We start from the raw sequence: 14,615 nt of genomic DNA, 5'->3' as shown, positions 1-14,615 counted from the left end.
TTATTGCACATTTTTGAATTTCCCACAGCACCTCAAACACTTCTAAACACACATTAGGAACTCTATAAATACTTGTGTCTTGAAGAGTCTAAATGCTAGAAATACAAGATGGAAACATCCCACAGAGCCAAAGAGGACCCAATCACAGTGACGTCTGTCCTGGGCTTCAGTTCTCTCCAGACACTCACAGAAGGAATCACACACCAAAACGGCCCCAACAAATTAAGTCCTGGGAGAGCAAAGGAGAAACATGGAAATTCCGGTTCCTTTTGTGTTATAAGTTTTCAAAATATGAGGAAATATGCCAAATGCCTTTGATAATATACTCTGAATTAATGACTAACAGGGAAATGCCCCCTGAGCAGTTCATGGACAGTGTCTCTCCCAAGTCAGATCCTGTTGGCAAATGACCAAAGAACCCTTCTCTCCTGAGCCAGCAGACACTTCTATGGCCAGGAAGCACTCTGATATCAACTCAGCATTATAAAAGTGAGCAATTAAAAGCACCATTTGCAGTTAATCTAATAATTCTACTGAATATCCCCAAACCTGTGTACAAAACATATTTTATTTGGGGCCCTGACTTGATTTTAGGGTAAACTGTTTCTTAAATAGAAATATAAAGATAAAGATAAGCCTTAAGCCTTTTTTTTTTTAAGAGAAACAAAGATAAGGTTTTAAAATGTTTGAGTTAATTTAGCAATATACTGGATAAACAATAAGGTACTAAGGCTAAATTTAAGGCAAATGCAATGAAAGAACATGAATTCCCCTTAAGACTAAGTATCAAATAGTCTGGTTGATGAAACTGCTGTATTTTAGGTTTTGAGGGTTTCTAAAGTAAGTAATTCTCTAATTAACACCAAAATATATGATGCTTTTCTCTGATTACAATACATACACCCAGTTTTCAGCTGAAGAAAATGAGAAAGTTAAAATTAAAAAGGCCCAATTATTTCTTTAATGCAAGCAAGTGAGAACATGTTTAACATAAATTTAACAGTCATTCATTTGTGCATTCAACATTTATTGAACACCTGCTCTGTGCCAGGAACTCTGTTAGCTATTAGGGGTTAGAGCGGGGAACAAGATATAGTTCCTACTCTATGGAGCTTACAAGCGAGTCAGAAATCTTGCCATTAAACAACTACAGAAAGAAGTATGTCAACAATTGAGATAAATGTGGCACAATCAAATAAAAGGCTCTTGTTTACAACTTTCGGTTTACTTACAAAACTATGGTTTCCTACAGAGGTTTGGATTATGTAAATTTTGATTTGCCCTATAAAAGAAATTTCAATTAAAATTAAAAGATAGAGTCTCCTGGGCTTCCCTGGTGGCGCAGTGGTAGAGAGTCCGCCTGCCTATGCAGGGGACGCGGGTTCGTGCCCCGGTCCGGGAAGATCCCACATGCCGCGGAGCGGCTGGGCCCGTGAGCCATGGCCGCTGAGCCTGTGCGTCCGGAGCCTGTGCTTGGCAACGGGAGAGGCCACAACAGTGAGAGGCCCACGTACCGTTAAAAAAAAAAAAAAAAAGTCTCCTATAGATACACTCAATTGTAATTTCGGATTGTATCTGTGTTGAATATAAAAATGACAAAGGCATTTTTTTTTTAAAGAAAAAAGTGCTATTTATTCTAGAAATGCTTTTAACGGAGGCTGTTTCCAGGGGAATTCACTGCTTTAGGTTAACGGTTGGTGGCTTCATGTTCAGGCCTCAATTAAACTCTGAACTTCCATTGTTATCACTTAATTGACTTGGTTATATCTCATGTCAGCATTTCCAAATGACCTTCCTTTTAAAAAATAAAAATTACCTGACATAGAAGCATTGTTGCAGCAATCCCACACTGTCTTCGTGTATGGCTGGGCCTAGAATCTGCTTAGCTTATCTACCACTAGGGTACCTCCCATCATCCTTGCTTATAACATGAGACAGCTCCAGGTACATGCATGTTGAGGGAAAAGAGATGAAAAATGAAATCTATCTATTATCACGACTATTATTAAGATGACAACTAAATACACTGATATCCACTTTATTCTAAGACAGGAAGTTAGTCTTAAATACCTTGCATATCACGATTAAATATTGTCAAGTTATGCTTATTTTAAAGCAGGATTATGTGCATCTTTTCCTTACAAGTGTCTCCGAAGGTTTAGTTGTGCTAGTTAACCAGATGGAAACTTAAATCCTTTTTACTTGTACATGAGACAACAATAAGAACAAGTTGGGTTTCTTTAACTAATGAGTGGGATTTTATATAAAGTAGGTATGACGCCAAGATGCAACTCTGCTAGACTGACTGAAGCAAATTAAGGCATCAAATGAGCGTTTCCCCTCCCCCTGCATTGTGGAAAAGTTTTAAAAGTCTTTTTGAAGTACTTTGATCAAGCTTTGAAATCATTTTAGTGGATGACTATTGTATGAAAACTGTAATTTATAGTCCTTGACCTAAGCAGCTCTTTGTCTCACAGCCACATTCAAAACAATAGCAGGAAAGTGAAAAACACAAGGGGAACCCAAGCTGTTCTGGTTATTATTTAATTCATAATTCCATTTTCCTTAATCTTTCGAATCCAGGCATGTTCTTAATAAAACATCTTCAGACTGTTTTTACTATATATAGGAAGGTTAGTTTGGGGTAATACAATTAGATGGTCCGAACTTTTGTCACTGCGACCCTTCCTTAAACTGAGAGTGACTTCCCAGGCAGGTCCAGAGAGGCACCTCTCTGTAAGTGGTGACAGTGCAGGCAAACTCCTATTGTTTGCCTTTTATTTCCTCTCTAGTTAAGCTGGCTTTGTTCCTTGACCCTAATTGAGAATGTGCCAATTGGGAGATTTTCTCCTCCTGTCCTATTCACAAAATAGTTATACTTTTGAGGCAACTTGCAGATCACATGGAAAATGGCAAGCTGCCCCCAACATGAACGAGCTAGGAGTGATTCTCTAACTAAATCACGGAGACATTTTACTATTTAAATTCGTAATTTTAATCAGCTGAACACTACCATTCAGCCTGAAAGTATCTGTAAACCTCACATGTTCTTTTGGCTCCTTTTGCCAAAACAGTTGCTGACACACTAAACCTCAGACCATATTTGACCCTGTAGTATCTTAGTTACAAGTTTTATCACCTTCAGATACCAAAGATGCTTAGGTGTGCTTTTCCCCAGAGAGCTTAGGTCAATTGTTCTCCCCCAACTTGGACTCCAAAAAATATATGGATCAGGACTCCGATGAGCTGCATTTTGGTCCTGGGATCATTTTCTAGAGAGAAAAAGAGACAAGGGGTAGTGAGAGAGTGCAGAACGTGTGTCTACGTGGAAGGAAACTGCAAAGGCAGGAGAAGGCGAGGACAGCCGGGAAGAGGCAGGAAGTGAGGGGAGTACAGCACATGGAAGATCTAATTCAACTGAAACTCCAGGTCCTAGGGCGGAACAGGTTAAAAAGAGCAGACATCTCAGCTATCTTGGTTCCAGAGAGGAAAGGAAACACTGGGTGTAGCTCCTTAGGGAGGGGTGAGTGAATTAACTGTTCACTTGGGGGCTGTGCATTAATTAGTGAGGCCCCCCCAGGGCCCATTTAGTGGATGACCTCATCCAGGGCTCTAAGCTATCCCCTGGAGGCTTCAATGAGTGAATGCACCCCCCCCAAAGACGGACAATTTATCATCTTCTTCCAGGGTGGAATCAAGCCTTGCCAATAATGAGCAGGTACACACACTGATGCTTAAAAGAAAATGATTCCCTCTGGAGATCCAGCTTTCTACTCTGCACCCCTGAGCCTCCCTTTTATATATGATTTTAGGAGTGTTCAGAAGAGTTGACATACACCTCGCCTGAAGCAAAAGAAAAGAAAAGAATTCTCACCGTTCTTTGTTTTTTGGGTGGAAATGGGGTGGGGTCTATGAAGTCACCTGAAATACTGGATCGGCTTTGTTCTGAGCTCATGCCTCTGCATGCTTCGAACAAATAGGGTCTCTCGTTTGTGAGAGCAGACACTGGGCAAGTCTATCTATGCAGAGAGAACAGCATTTAGTTTTACGTTCGTGCATATACTCCTGCTTTCTGACTTGGCATAATTTATTAACACAGTTTGCAGAAAGCTCCATAACACAAGATTTGACTTTAATGTTAATGTTCTAATGATGAGAGCCAAAAAAAAAAAAAAAAAAAGGTGTCACCCCCATGTATACCCTCTAGGGCTGATGTTTACACGGTCTAAATTTAAAAAACAAATAAGTAAACAAACAACACATACAGATAGACCACAGATAAGTATTCCTTACATAAAAAAGGAACAAGGAGGATTTCAGCTTCCAGTCTGGGAACGCTAGGCCCCTCACCACACTCTTCCAACTGAAAAATAGTAGACGTTATAATCACATTAGTTTTTATGTTGAATAAAGCTTAGTTTTAAATAACTTGTAACTTTATCATAGTACGTACAGTCTACTGCTGGTTCCTTCCCCACTTTTCAGGGCCAGATTTTAAAACCCCATTCATAAAGAGGAGGTGGTGCCCTTGCCAGAGAACACCGGTACCTTCTCCTAACACATTATGTCAGGGCACCAGTTGAAGAGCAAACTCTGAAATGCAAGCACCTCTTTCATTTTTTAAATTTATTTGTGCACCTTCATCATAAATTTGTTTAATATAAATCAATCAAATTCTTGACGAAGGTTTAACAGGGTTTTCAACATCTGTGCAGATAAATGTAATTTATTTCTAAAGAAGAAAAAGCAGTTTAGAGCATGCCATGAAAACTGCTTTTAACAACATTTTAGTCTAAAATGTGTGTGTGTGTGTGTGTGAGAGTGTGTATCAAGACAACAGCAGTGGTTCCAAATCATTCTATTTTACTCATGAAACCTGCATGGTGAATTTTACACTGAAACAGAAGTTTGCCTGATGCCGCCTTACTGTTTCATCATCTTCCTCTTTCTTTTTTGTTTAATGCAACTTGCAACAGAGCTAAAATCCATGCCTGAACCTGACATGTTTCTGTCCTTCAAAAGGAAAGGCAGTAGGCAGATTTCTGCAAATCTTCTTAGGTACAAAATGAACAAAGTACAAATGGTACATTTAGTCTTTTGAAAGAACCAAGCAATGTATATAACTTGAAGGTGTTTGTAAAAGTTATATTTTTACTAATATTTCCAAACTCATTCAACATTATAAGGAATATTATGTTTTGTCAACATGAGGGCAAATATTTTACTAAGTACATTTTTGGGTATGGATTAATTTTTCACCTTCCTGAAAGATAGGTTTATAATGAATTTACTGATGTTTTCCTTTAGATTGAAATTTGGTTTGCAGTAGAAAAAGTGAATAAGTGAAAGTGAACAAATACAAAACTTCTTTTGCTTACTTGAAAACTGCTCTAGGTTTATTTTTGGTACACTTAATTCATTCAAAGCCAAACAATCCTAATGCCTAAATTATTTGAGTGTTATATAATTATGCGGTATAAAATGCAGATACAAAGCAGAGTACAGAATGCGCTTTTGAAAAATTTTACTCATAAAAATACTGACTACCATACATACTGACAACTAGTTACGTTTAAAAATAAACTCTTGTCAAGGCTGGCACCCAGCTTCAGTCGTCTGCCCTCAGCCCCCGATCCAAAGAAGGAGTGTGGTTTCCAGACACAACGTAACTAATGCTTTTAAATGAGATAAATGGAAAATGTTTGGTGCTCAAATAAGTATTATAGAAAGAGGAAATTCTCATCAAGTATATTTTTTTCAGCTTGGCTTACTGCCATAGAAGTCAGGAAACCATAAAGACTGGACAAAACAAACGCAGGCTCCCAGCAAGGTCTGCCCTTGCAGGTGAGAGCGAAAATCTAGTTGCAGCCTTCATGATTTCGGCTTTGCTGGGACTGTGCTAGGTTATTCCATGACAGTAACGCAACCCTGGGTATCTGTGAGTGTACATGAAGAGAAAGGGGGAGGGAGAGAGAATGAATGGAGGCTTACCAAAAAAAAAAAAAAAAGAGGGCGATTCAGTAACTGGGAGGAAAATTGAAAAATCACACCTTTCAGTCTCCACATTTTTTCTTTTGTTCAGTATATAAGGAGAAACCATCCGGAAGGAAGAAAGATTATGACTATAAACTAACTGTTTGACAGAGACAGAAATGCTGATAATGAGTGGGCTGTGTCTGTAGTTCTTGGCTGTTCACATGAGCAAGGGGTGAAGGAAAACAGAAACTCTTGATATGTTTGTCTAAAGAGGTAGTGGTGTGACCACGGGCAGCGAGAGTTCAGCTGAAGTTCAGGGCAGATGCTGCCAGGAGTTTACACTGCAGGAAAGTAAAATTGCTTCCGGATTCATCTTTTCCTCCCAGCTTCTCTTCCAGGACCATCAGGGTCAAGCAATGCTATGGCATAAGGTGACGATGTTGGTGGGGAAACAGGCTTGGAGCAGGATGCCCCTTTCCCGGTTACAGTCTAGCTCCTGGATAAATCCGTACCAGTAGATGACTAAGCCTGGCCCAAACCTGCAAAAACATGAGAAAATAACATGCACACATAGGATCAACATAGTTCCAGAAAAAGGTAATCTTTGAAGCATGGATAAGATGATTAAATGACTTTATCGTACGAAGTTTTTGTTTCGGTTGCTACGATTATGACTGAAAGTAGCTGAACTTACACCAAAGAGCTTATTTCATGCAAGTGTCACCGCCTTGGACGGATTTGTTACCTTTCTTTCAAGGAACCTGAACTATTTCACTACTCTAATTACCTCTGAGTCAGGTGTTGTGACGACTTAGCTGATGAAGGACAAAAGCAGAGTAGAAACAGCATTGATTTGGGCAGCACCAGGCTTGGGATTTTAGCCTCTTGACATTTAGAGGCACTCTTTTAAAAGTTAAACCTACCTATTTTCAACTAAGGAAAAAAAAAGTATTTGGAAAATAATTTTTAAAAAATCAACAGCTCAAGGTCTTCTTCTGGCTATAATGCTCTATTCACGTACCAATAGGGCCAGAAGTTCCTTCTGTCATTCATTCTTTCTAGTCTTAAAAACAAAAAACAAACCCATATGACAACTGGGATCCTGCAAAGAGTTCTCTCGGCCCCTTCACTCTCTGCATTACAGCCTCTCTAAGCGTGAACATGGCATGAAATTTGGTCGTAGGTTCTCATCACGAAAGTAAGGAATAATGCCATGTGGAGTTCTGAAAAAGTCTAGACAGATGGAGGCTTGAAACCTCAATGTTTCTAAATTGTGCCTCCGAATTATCTCCAATTTGGTTAGCGGCTCACTCAGGAAGTAGCCAGCAGGAAGTTGAGACCTCTAGGCTGGGTTCATAACGATGTAATCACTATCAATCACTGTGCACACAGAGATGTTTTGCACATCAGTTTCACGTTTTTCCTACCGAGAGTACTTAATTAAAGGGCAGCTCTACTTTTGGTGTCGTGTTGCAGGAATTTTACAGTGAAAGCATAAATTATGAACGTTGGGTTAGTAAAAGGATGTCTAAAAACAGAACTGCTTTCTGTATTCTGACATTACAGCAGGCTGAACCACGCTAGGCCAAAAAGCTTTTTCCTTCCATGATTTATTATATGCTGAAGTGTACTTGCCAAACCTAACAGTACAGGATGGGCTGCAAGATACTGTATGCACAGAAACAAGTTCAGTTGGATGTCATGGAATAGTTTATTTGCCAAGCTGTACACGAGATTAATTAAAACTTTTGTATTCCCTCCATGCAGGGATAGAATCATGAGACGTTGACTCATCAACTGAACTTGTTCTAGGGGACACAGGAGCTGTACAGGATGAGAAGCCTTGGAGCACCAGGCGCTGTGACATTTACCTGAATTCAGGGCTGATTGCAAATGCTTTTGTTTCTCAGTATCTCTGGGGAGAGCTTCCTTTGTGGTCAGAAGAATCAGGCACCTAGGGCACGAGGTATTTGGGGCCCCAGTGCTTAAATGCACACCAGGTGAAGCTCACACCTGGACGAGGTCTTGCTTCCATTTTAACCAAGGGTTTCTTAGTAACTTTTAATCACAAACAATTGTCTGCAATGGATACCATTTGGTATCTTGATTTTACAAAGAGCTCTATGACTAGTATCAAATGATCTCAGGTTTGTCAAAACAAGTCTGGCAAGAGCAAGAAGACCTGTGATTTGGAGGACCATGTCTGAGAAGCCTCAAACCTTCCCATCAGTGAAGCAGCCCTCAGTCACAGCCTCAAGAAATCTACTGTTAACCTCAACACATTCCCCTGTTTTATTACACAGCCATTCTTGAGGCCGTGATGTCCTTTAGAAAGGCGCTCATATTTCTATGAAAGGAGGGAAAAAAAAAGGTGAGCTAACCAGTCATGGAAAAGAACAAAAGAATATATAGAGGTCATAAACAACAAGCCCAGTGTTTTAAAGATTTAATAAAACAAAAACACATATCACCAGCCTGCACTTTCCCTGAATCATAAGCCAAAGGACACGAAGCAAGAAGGCTCTTTACGAAAATGGCATTTTCTAGGCATGAAAGTCAGGCTGGGGAACACCTCAGTGACCAAGAAAGTGGACTTGTTTCACTTGTGAGGCAACACATGAAATCAGCACCTGGAAAAGGTTTTGCAAGATTGTGAATCTAAACATTTCATGTAGTGGTTCACTTAGGAGGACTCCCTGAAGGTAGCAACACAGATCTATGAACTGTTTTTAGTATATATGAGAAATGACTCACAATAAGGCTCTATCCTCTATCTAAGTCATTGTTCCCTAGCTTTGGGGTGAAATTATATTTACTTGGGAAATACCAGCTCTCTCCTATGACCCAAAAGCTCTGATTGACAATATGTGCTTAATTAATTAAAAACGAGGAAATACGACTCCCTTTGTAAATAAAGATTGGTAGACGGAGGCTTTCAAATTATGTAGTCTTTGAATGACAACAATAATGAGGACTTTAGAGGGTTAAAAGTTTGGAAATTTAACTGGAGAACAAGACCTGGCCTTGTTCCCAATACCTTGAGTGCATTTCTGACGGTTCTCCAACAGCTGAGGATCCAGAGATTATCAGATGCTGGCAAATTAACCTTTCAGCAACTTGGCTGTTTATGAAGAGGCCGACCGCATTAGGCAACATTACATAATCCATTCCTCCATTATCGGAACCAGCAGAAGGCAACATGTAGGCTGATAATTCGAAAAATCAAGCAACCCATCTCTAGTATTTCCTTCTGAAAAGTTGTAAAACGGAGTAAACAAGACCTAGGAAATTTTTATGTTGGTCAAGTACAGGCTGATGGGCCTAGAGACTTCACCTTTTTGATGCCTACTTCCATTTATTGTGGCACTACTGGACAATAATGAGATCACTGGGAAGGCAAACATAACCTTTGTGACCAATAAAAATCAGAGTCTATTCACAGAATTTAAAAGAAAACAGAGTCCTTGGATCTGAGCAAATGTGCAAAGCAGAGGGTTGGTCTGCTACTGGGATTGCAGCCCTCGCTACCAGGCTGGAGACACTCAGTAATGGGATGTATATGGATATCTGAATTGACTGTGTAAACACATTTCAAGGTTGACTATAATTTGAAGGTTACTATACTCATGGTCAAGTAATAAGATCAAAGACTCCAAATGGATTTTAAAAACTCCTGTGGAGCAGAGCCTGGAATGTAAGTGACTCTTGAACAAGTAATTCTGCTTGCAAATAAAATACCACCAAATTAGCAACAATAACAAATACCTCTTGATAAAATGGGAGGTGAAAGTCAAGAGCCATGACAGACCTTGAGGGTATGAAAGATAAAGCTCCTCATAAATAATGACAACCTTATAAATGTGTTTGAAATGTGTTTCTCTGGTTTCCTTCCATTTTAGGGTATTTAGAGAAATTAAGCAGGAGGCTGTGGAATGAAAGCCGGGCACCCTTCTGTGGTCTTTGTGCACAGTTGTCTCCCAGAGATTACACGTTTCATCATTTGTCTCTTTGCTACGTTGTGACCCTTTTGAGGACAAGGACCATGTTTTATTTACATTTGTGTCCTCTGGGGCTAGCACAGTACCTGGTACATGACAGATACCCTCAAGAACAAGATGGAGAACACAGAGTTAATAATAGGATCAGACAGCTTTGTTGCACTGGTTACTGAATCAGTGGAGGCCTAGAGATGGGCAAGATGGAAGGACTCGGCTATTGCCATGGTTTGGCATTTTTATTAGTGAGCAGGATAGCACCCTAATGGCATACAAACAGATTATAGTGCTAGTAATAATAACAGTTACAACAATGTTAATAACACTTTCATCGCACTTACTACGTGACAGACACTGTTCTAGGCACTTTACACGTATCGATCCATTTAACTCTCAGGTCAGCCCCATGAGGGAGGAAGATACAATTACTGTCCCTATTTTACAAATGAAGAAACTGAGGCACAGAGAAATTAAGTATCTTGCCAAAGGTCTTAGCTAAAAAGTGGAGGAACATGTTTTGGAACCCAGGACTGGATGGAGGGTCTGTGACTGTCTTGCTATGATGTAGTGATCAGTCTACTAAATATGGTAGAATGGTATTAGAATGGTATTTCTTTAACCAGAAAAAGAGGGGAAATGCCCTATGAACTTGTTAGACCACACTTAGAGTGTTGTGGAGGGTTCTGGTGTCATATTTTAAGGAGAATATCTCTAGTCTGGAAATGATCCAGAGGAGACCTCTAGGATGTTTGAGGAAGCATTAGATGAACAAAGTATATGTGACCTGGAAATGAGAACTCAGGGTGGTGATATGCTCATTCACCACCTACGGATGTTTACAGTGCTCACGGGAGAAGGAATTAGATTCCTATTGTAGCTCTTGAGCACAGACCTAGGGCAATGTTTAAAAGTAACCAAGAATCAGATTTTGATTTAACATGAATAACAATCATTGAGTGAGTTTGGAAGTGGATCTTTCCTCAGTCAGGCCTTCGGATGAGACCACAGACCCTGAGCCAATAACTTAAATGCTGAGAGAAGGTGAAGAAGAGGGCCCGACAAGCTATACCCATATTCCTGACCCACAGAAAAGGTGAGATAACAAATGTGTGCTATTTTAAGTCATGTAGTTTTGGGTGTTTTTTTTTAATATAGCAATAGATAACTAATAGATACACCTGCACTACAGACCTGAGTAGTCAAATACCATTCTTCACGTACGCAGTAGGGAGAGTCCTGTTGGCTACTGACTGGCTTTTGTCAGTTACACCTGCACCTAGACTTTATAGCAGAAGGGATTACCGAATGAGATTATCAATAAGTAGCAACTCTTCATCAAGGGGAAATCTCAGATAGGAAGCAGCTCTGTTTTTACACTCACAGAGCTTCCTGGCTCCTAACTTAGACTATATACCAAGGCCCCTCCCTGCTGCATATCTAGGATGCTGGGGTTATCCAAAGAAGTATAGAAATCATAAAATAAAATGAAGAATTCTGCATATTTTCTCAAGTTCTGTGGTTTTGGTGTTAGAGTTGGTTATTGGGCTTCTGAGGCTGCAAATAGAGGGTAGAGATAGGGTGTGGGAGGTTGGTTACAGTTGAGGTAACTGCTGACAGTTAAAGAAGAGACACTAAAAAAACCCAACCAACCAACCAACCAACCAACCAACCAACCAAAAAAACAACCCAATTGTAGTAATCCAAGGCTATTTGGTGCGGGGGCAAATAGACTTTGTCAACCTCAACAGGTGCTGAGGACAGCCCAGGAAAAACAAATGCTGGTTTCATTTTGTTCAGTTAAAAAAGGCAGTAAAATCTGTAAGATGTTTTTTAAAAAATTGTCACCAAGAATGTTTTAAAAATGGTACTTCAGTGAGTAAATTCTTAGTTTTCCAGAAAAATTTAGCTATCCTCAGATAGTCTCTGAGGTTGTTAGATTATGAATGTTGGACAGAATACGGTACAAGTTATAAAGGAAGTCTTTCTACAGCTCTCTGAGAAAGTCAGAGGCACAGACAGGAAATTTGGGCCCCCAAATTAAGGAAGGACTTGCTTACTCTTTCTAAACTATAAAAAAAAAATACCCTCCCTTCCTTGCCATGCCTCTACATTATCCTATAACTCAGGAATTACTTGGATGGTAGTTTTACTTATGGAGAAAAGAGAAGACTATTAACTTTCTATTGTTAAGACTTTTCCTTGAGGCACCTTCTTCAGAGAGGTTGAAATGAAAGATAAATGCAGGAATTTAGAGATTTCCAATCACATATTAGATATCATTTTGCGAAATTAGCCCCCAAAACCAGCTCCCTGGTTGGTTTCCTGAAGGCTGTTTAGCTTCTATGTCTCCACAGATTTCAGAGGGCACTTGACCAGACATTATGTCTATAAAGATGCTGTCTTAATACAACTAAAATGATTCTAATACCCAACAGCAAAAAGGTAACTTTTACTGCACACTCATTACGTGGCAGGCAGTGCTTCAAGCACTTTTTTTTTTTTTTTGCGGTACGCAGGCCTCTCACTGTTGTGGCCTCTCCCGCTGCGGAGCACAGGCTCCAGACGCGCAGGCACAGTGGCCATGGCTCACGGGCCCAGCCGCTCCGCGGCATGTGGGATCTTCCCGGACCGGGGCACGAACCCGTGTCCCCTGCATCGGCAGGCGGACTCTCAACCACTGTGCCACCAGGGAAGCCCGTCAAGCACTTTTACATGTACAGACTAATTTGGTATGCACAAGACAGCCCCCTATGCAGGAAGGGTGGGGGTGATACTGTGATTATCCCCATTTCACAGATGAAAAAACTGAGGCACTAAAATGGTTAGGCTTTGAACTTAAGCAGTCTGGCTCTATGGCTTGTGCTTGTAACCACTACATTATACTGTCTCTCATTATGCCTTGTATTTACACAGCAATTTGTAACAGTCATTCACCTTTGAAAAAATATTTACAACACCTAGAAATGAGAGAGGCGCAGGGGCCTGGAAGGCAGGTGACTAATCAAAAGTTCAGTGTATGCGTTGGAATTCACCTGTCCTACAGGAATAATTCTTCAAGTATGAAGTCAATAGTTTCACACTAAAAAGTTTATCTAGCTACTCTTTTAGGTTTAAGTGTCACCATGTTTAGGAAGTATATGTAAAGCAACGTACAATTCAGGTGAAAGAAATTAAAGTGACTGCATTTGAGGGAGCGTATTTGAAGCATTTGACAATCAGGTGGAAGTAAGCTGGGGAATGAGAATCATAGCCTGTTCACATAAATGGAAATAAACAGCTGGAATAAGTTATGAGGAAAACTGAGGGAAGCAACGGGTCTAAGTGAGTGTGTCAGGTGGAGATTTGTTTTCCCAGAAAAGAAGGTTCAGACTTGCTAAACAGGGTTGATACGGTGAACTCCAAAGGCCCATTTTTGCTCCTAAAATCCTTCTAGTACAGAGATGTATCTCATATTTGTGCAATTAACTTGGCTTATCAATGTTTTCAGCTCCAAGAGAAAATAACCACATATTTAAAAAAAAATCAATACAATTTTCCATCTCTTTTGATAATATGAAGGTGAAGGGTGGTGGAAGACTCATATCCTATTGTACAATTTGCCTTTCTACATAGAATAAGAGAAAACTCATGAGACTGATCATATACTTCTCAATGAGCTACGTTACCATTTTTACATAAAAAAGGATTCTAATGCACCAGGGTTCTACAATATAAATCTGGATCGAGTCAATAAAACAAACAATTTTCAACTGAAGGATGACAAGAGGACCATGGAATGATCTGATGATTTTAGTAAAGTTTCTTGTTCATGAGGGTCTTCATAAAACAATAAAAATAAAACCTAGCTGTATTGATTCAAATCTTTGTTTCCAACCCAAATCTTATTTTTCAATTCATAAGCAAATAGAAAACGCCTCTCCAAAAGAGGAATAGCAGAGAATCTTTTTTTTTTTTTTTTCTCATTTTGAGTTGCTGTGTGGGGTCTGGGATATCTTCTGAGGATGTGTGCAGACATGTGGCTGCTGGAAGTCAATTGTTTCACCATCAAAAAGACTTGCATGTGGTTTTCATGAAGAACACATTCTCAAACACACAGTTCAGGATGAAGGAGAAATATAAAACATCTTGTAATTGTTTTAAAATAAACTCTTATACTGTTTATTTAGTTTTAATCTGCGTGTTGTAGATTGGTTATGCACTTGTTAATCACTGTTGTATGTATCTCTAGACAGAGTTGTAAATAACTTTTCAGTCCAAGTGAAATATGCTTGCACATGTTTATATGCAAAGTATGTGTGTATTTATGCCTATGTATAAATATGTGTACAATAATAATAGATTAGTGATCATGCAATATAGCATCCTAAGGTTCTGGCACTATGGTCAATTTCATATACAATGCGAATATTCTTTTTTGGTAATATATAGAGATGAAGTAAAAATATAAATTGATTGTTTCATTTGCTTTTTTTGCTTGGCAGTTCTGTGTTTGCAAATTGAAATGACTAAAGAAAGAGAATCCTAGTTACGAATATTCTTGTTCAATTCATGGATCTTGGTTAGTAAAATTGCAGTTCTCTTTGTAACATCAACTCACTGTCTATAATTTTGAAAACAAAAAAGGAAAATATATGAGAAATACTG

At 39.4% G+C, this 14,615-nt stretch overlaps 1 protein-coding gene across 1 annotated transcript in view; it reads right to left on the bottom strand.

Moving 5' to 3' along the window:
• Positions 1-5,900: 5,900 nt before the first annotated feature.
• CDIN1 (CDAN1 interacting nuclease 1) overlaps positions 5,901-14,615 on the bottom strand; it is a 212,321-nt gene continuing 203,606 nt past the window's right edge. Inside the window, exon 11 of the mRNA XM_082846713.1 lies at positions 5,901-6,515. Coding sequence (XP_082702839.1) covers positions 6,386-6,515 — 130 coding nt within the window. The 3' untranslated portion in view covers positions 5,901-6,385. The remainder of the gene's footprint in view (positions 6,516-14,615) is intronic.

Source organism: Leucopleurus acutus (assembly GCF_964270905.1).
Source record: "Leucopleurus acutus genome assembly, chromosome: 1".
In the NCBI taxonomy this organism is placed as follows: Eukaryota; Metazoa; Chordata; class Mammalia; order Artiodactyla; family Delphinidae; genus Leucopleurus; species Leucopleurus acutus.
Note: the sequence above shows the minus strand (reverse complement) of the source record. Positions and strands in the feature narration are given on the sequence as shown.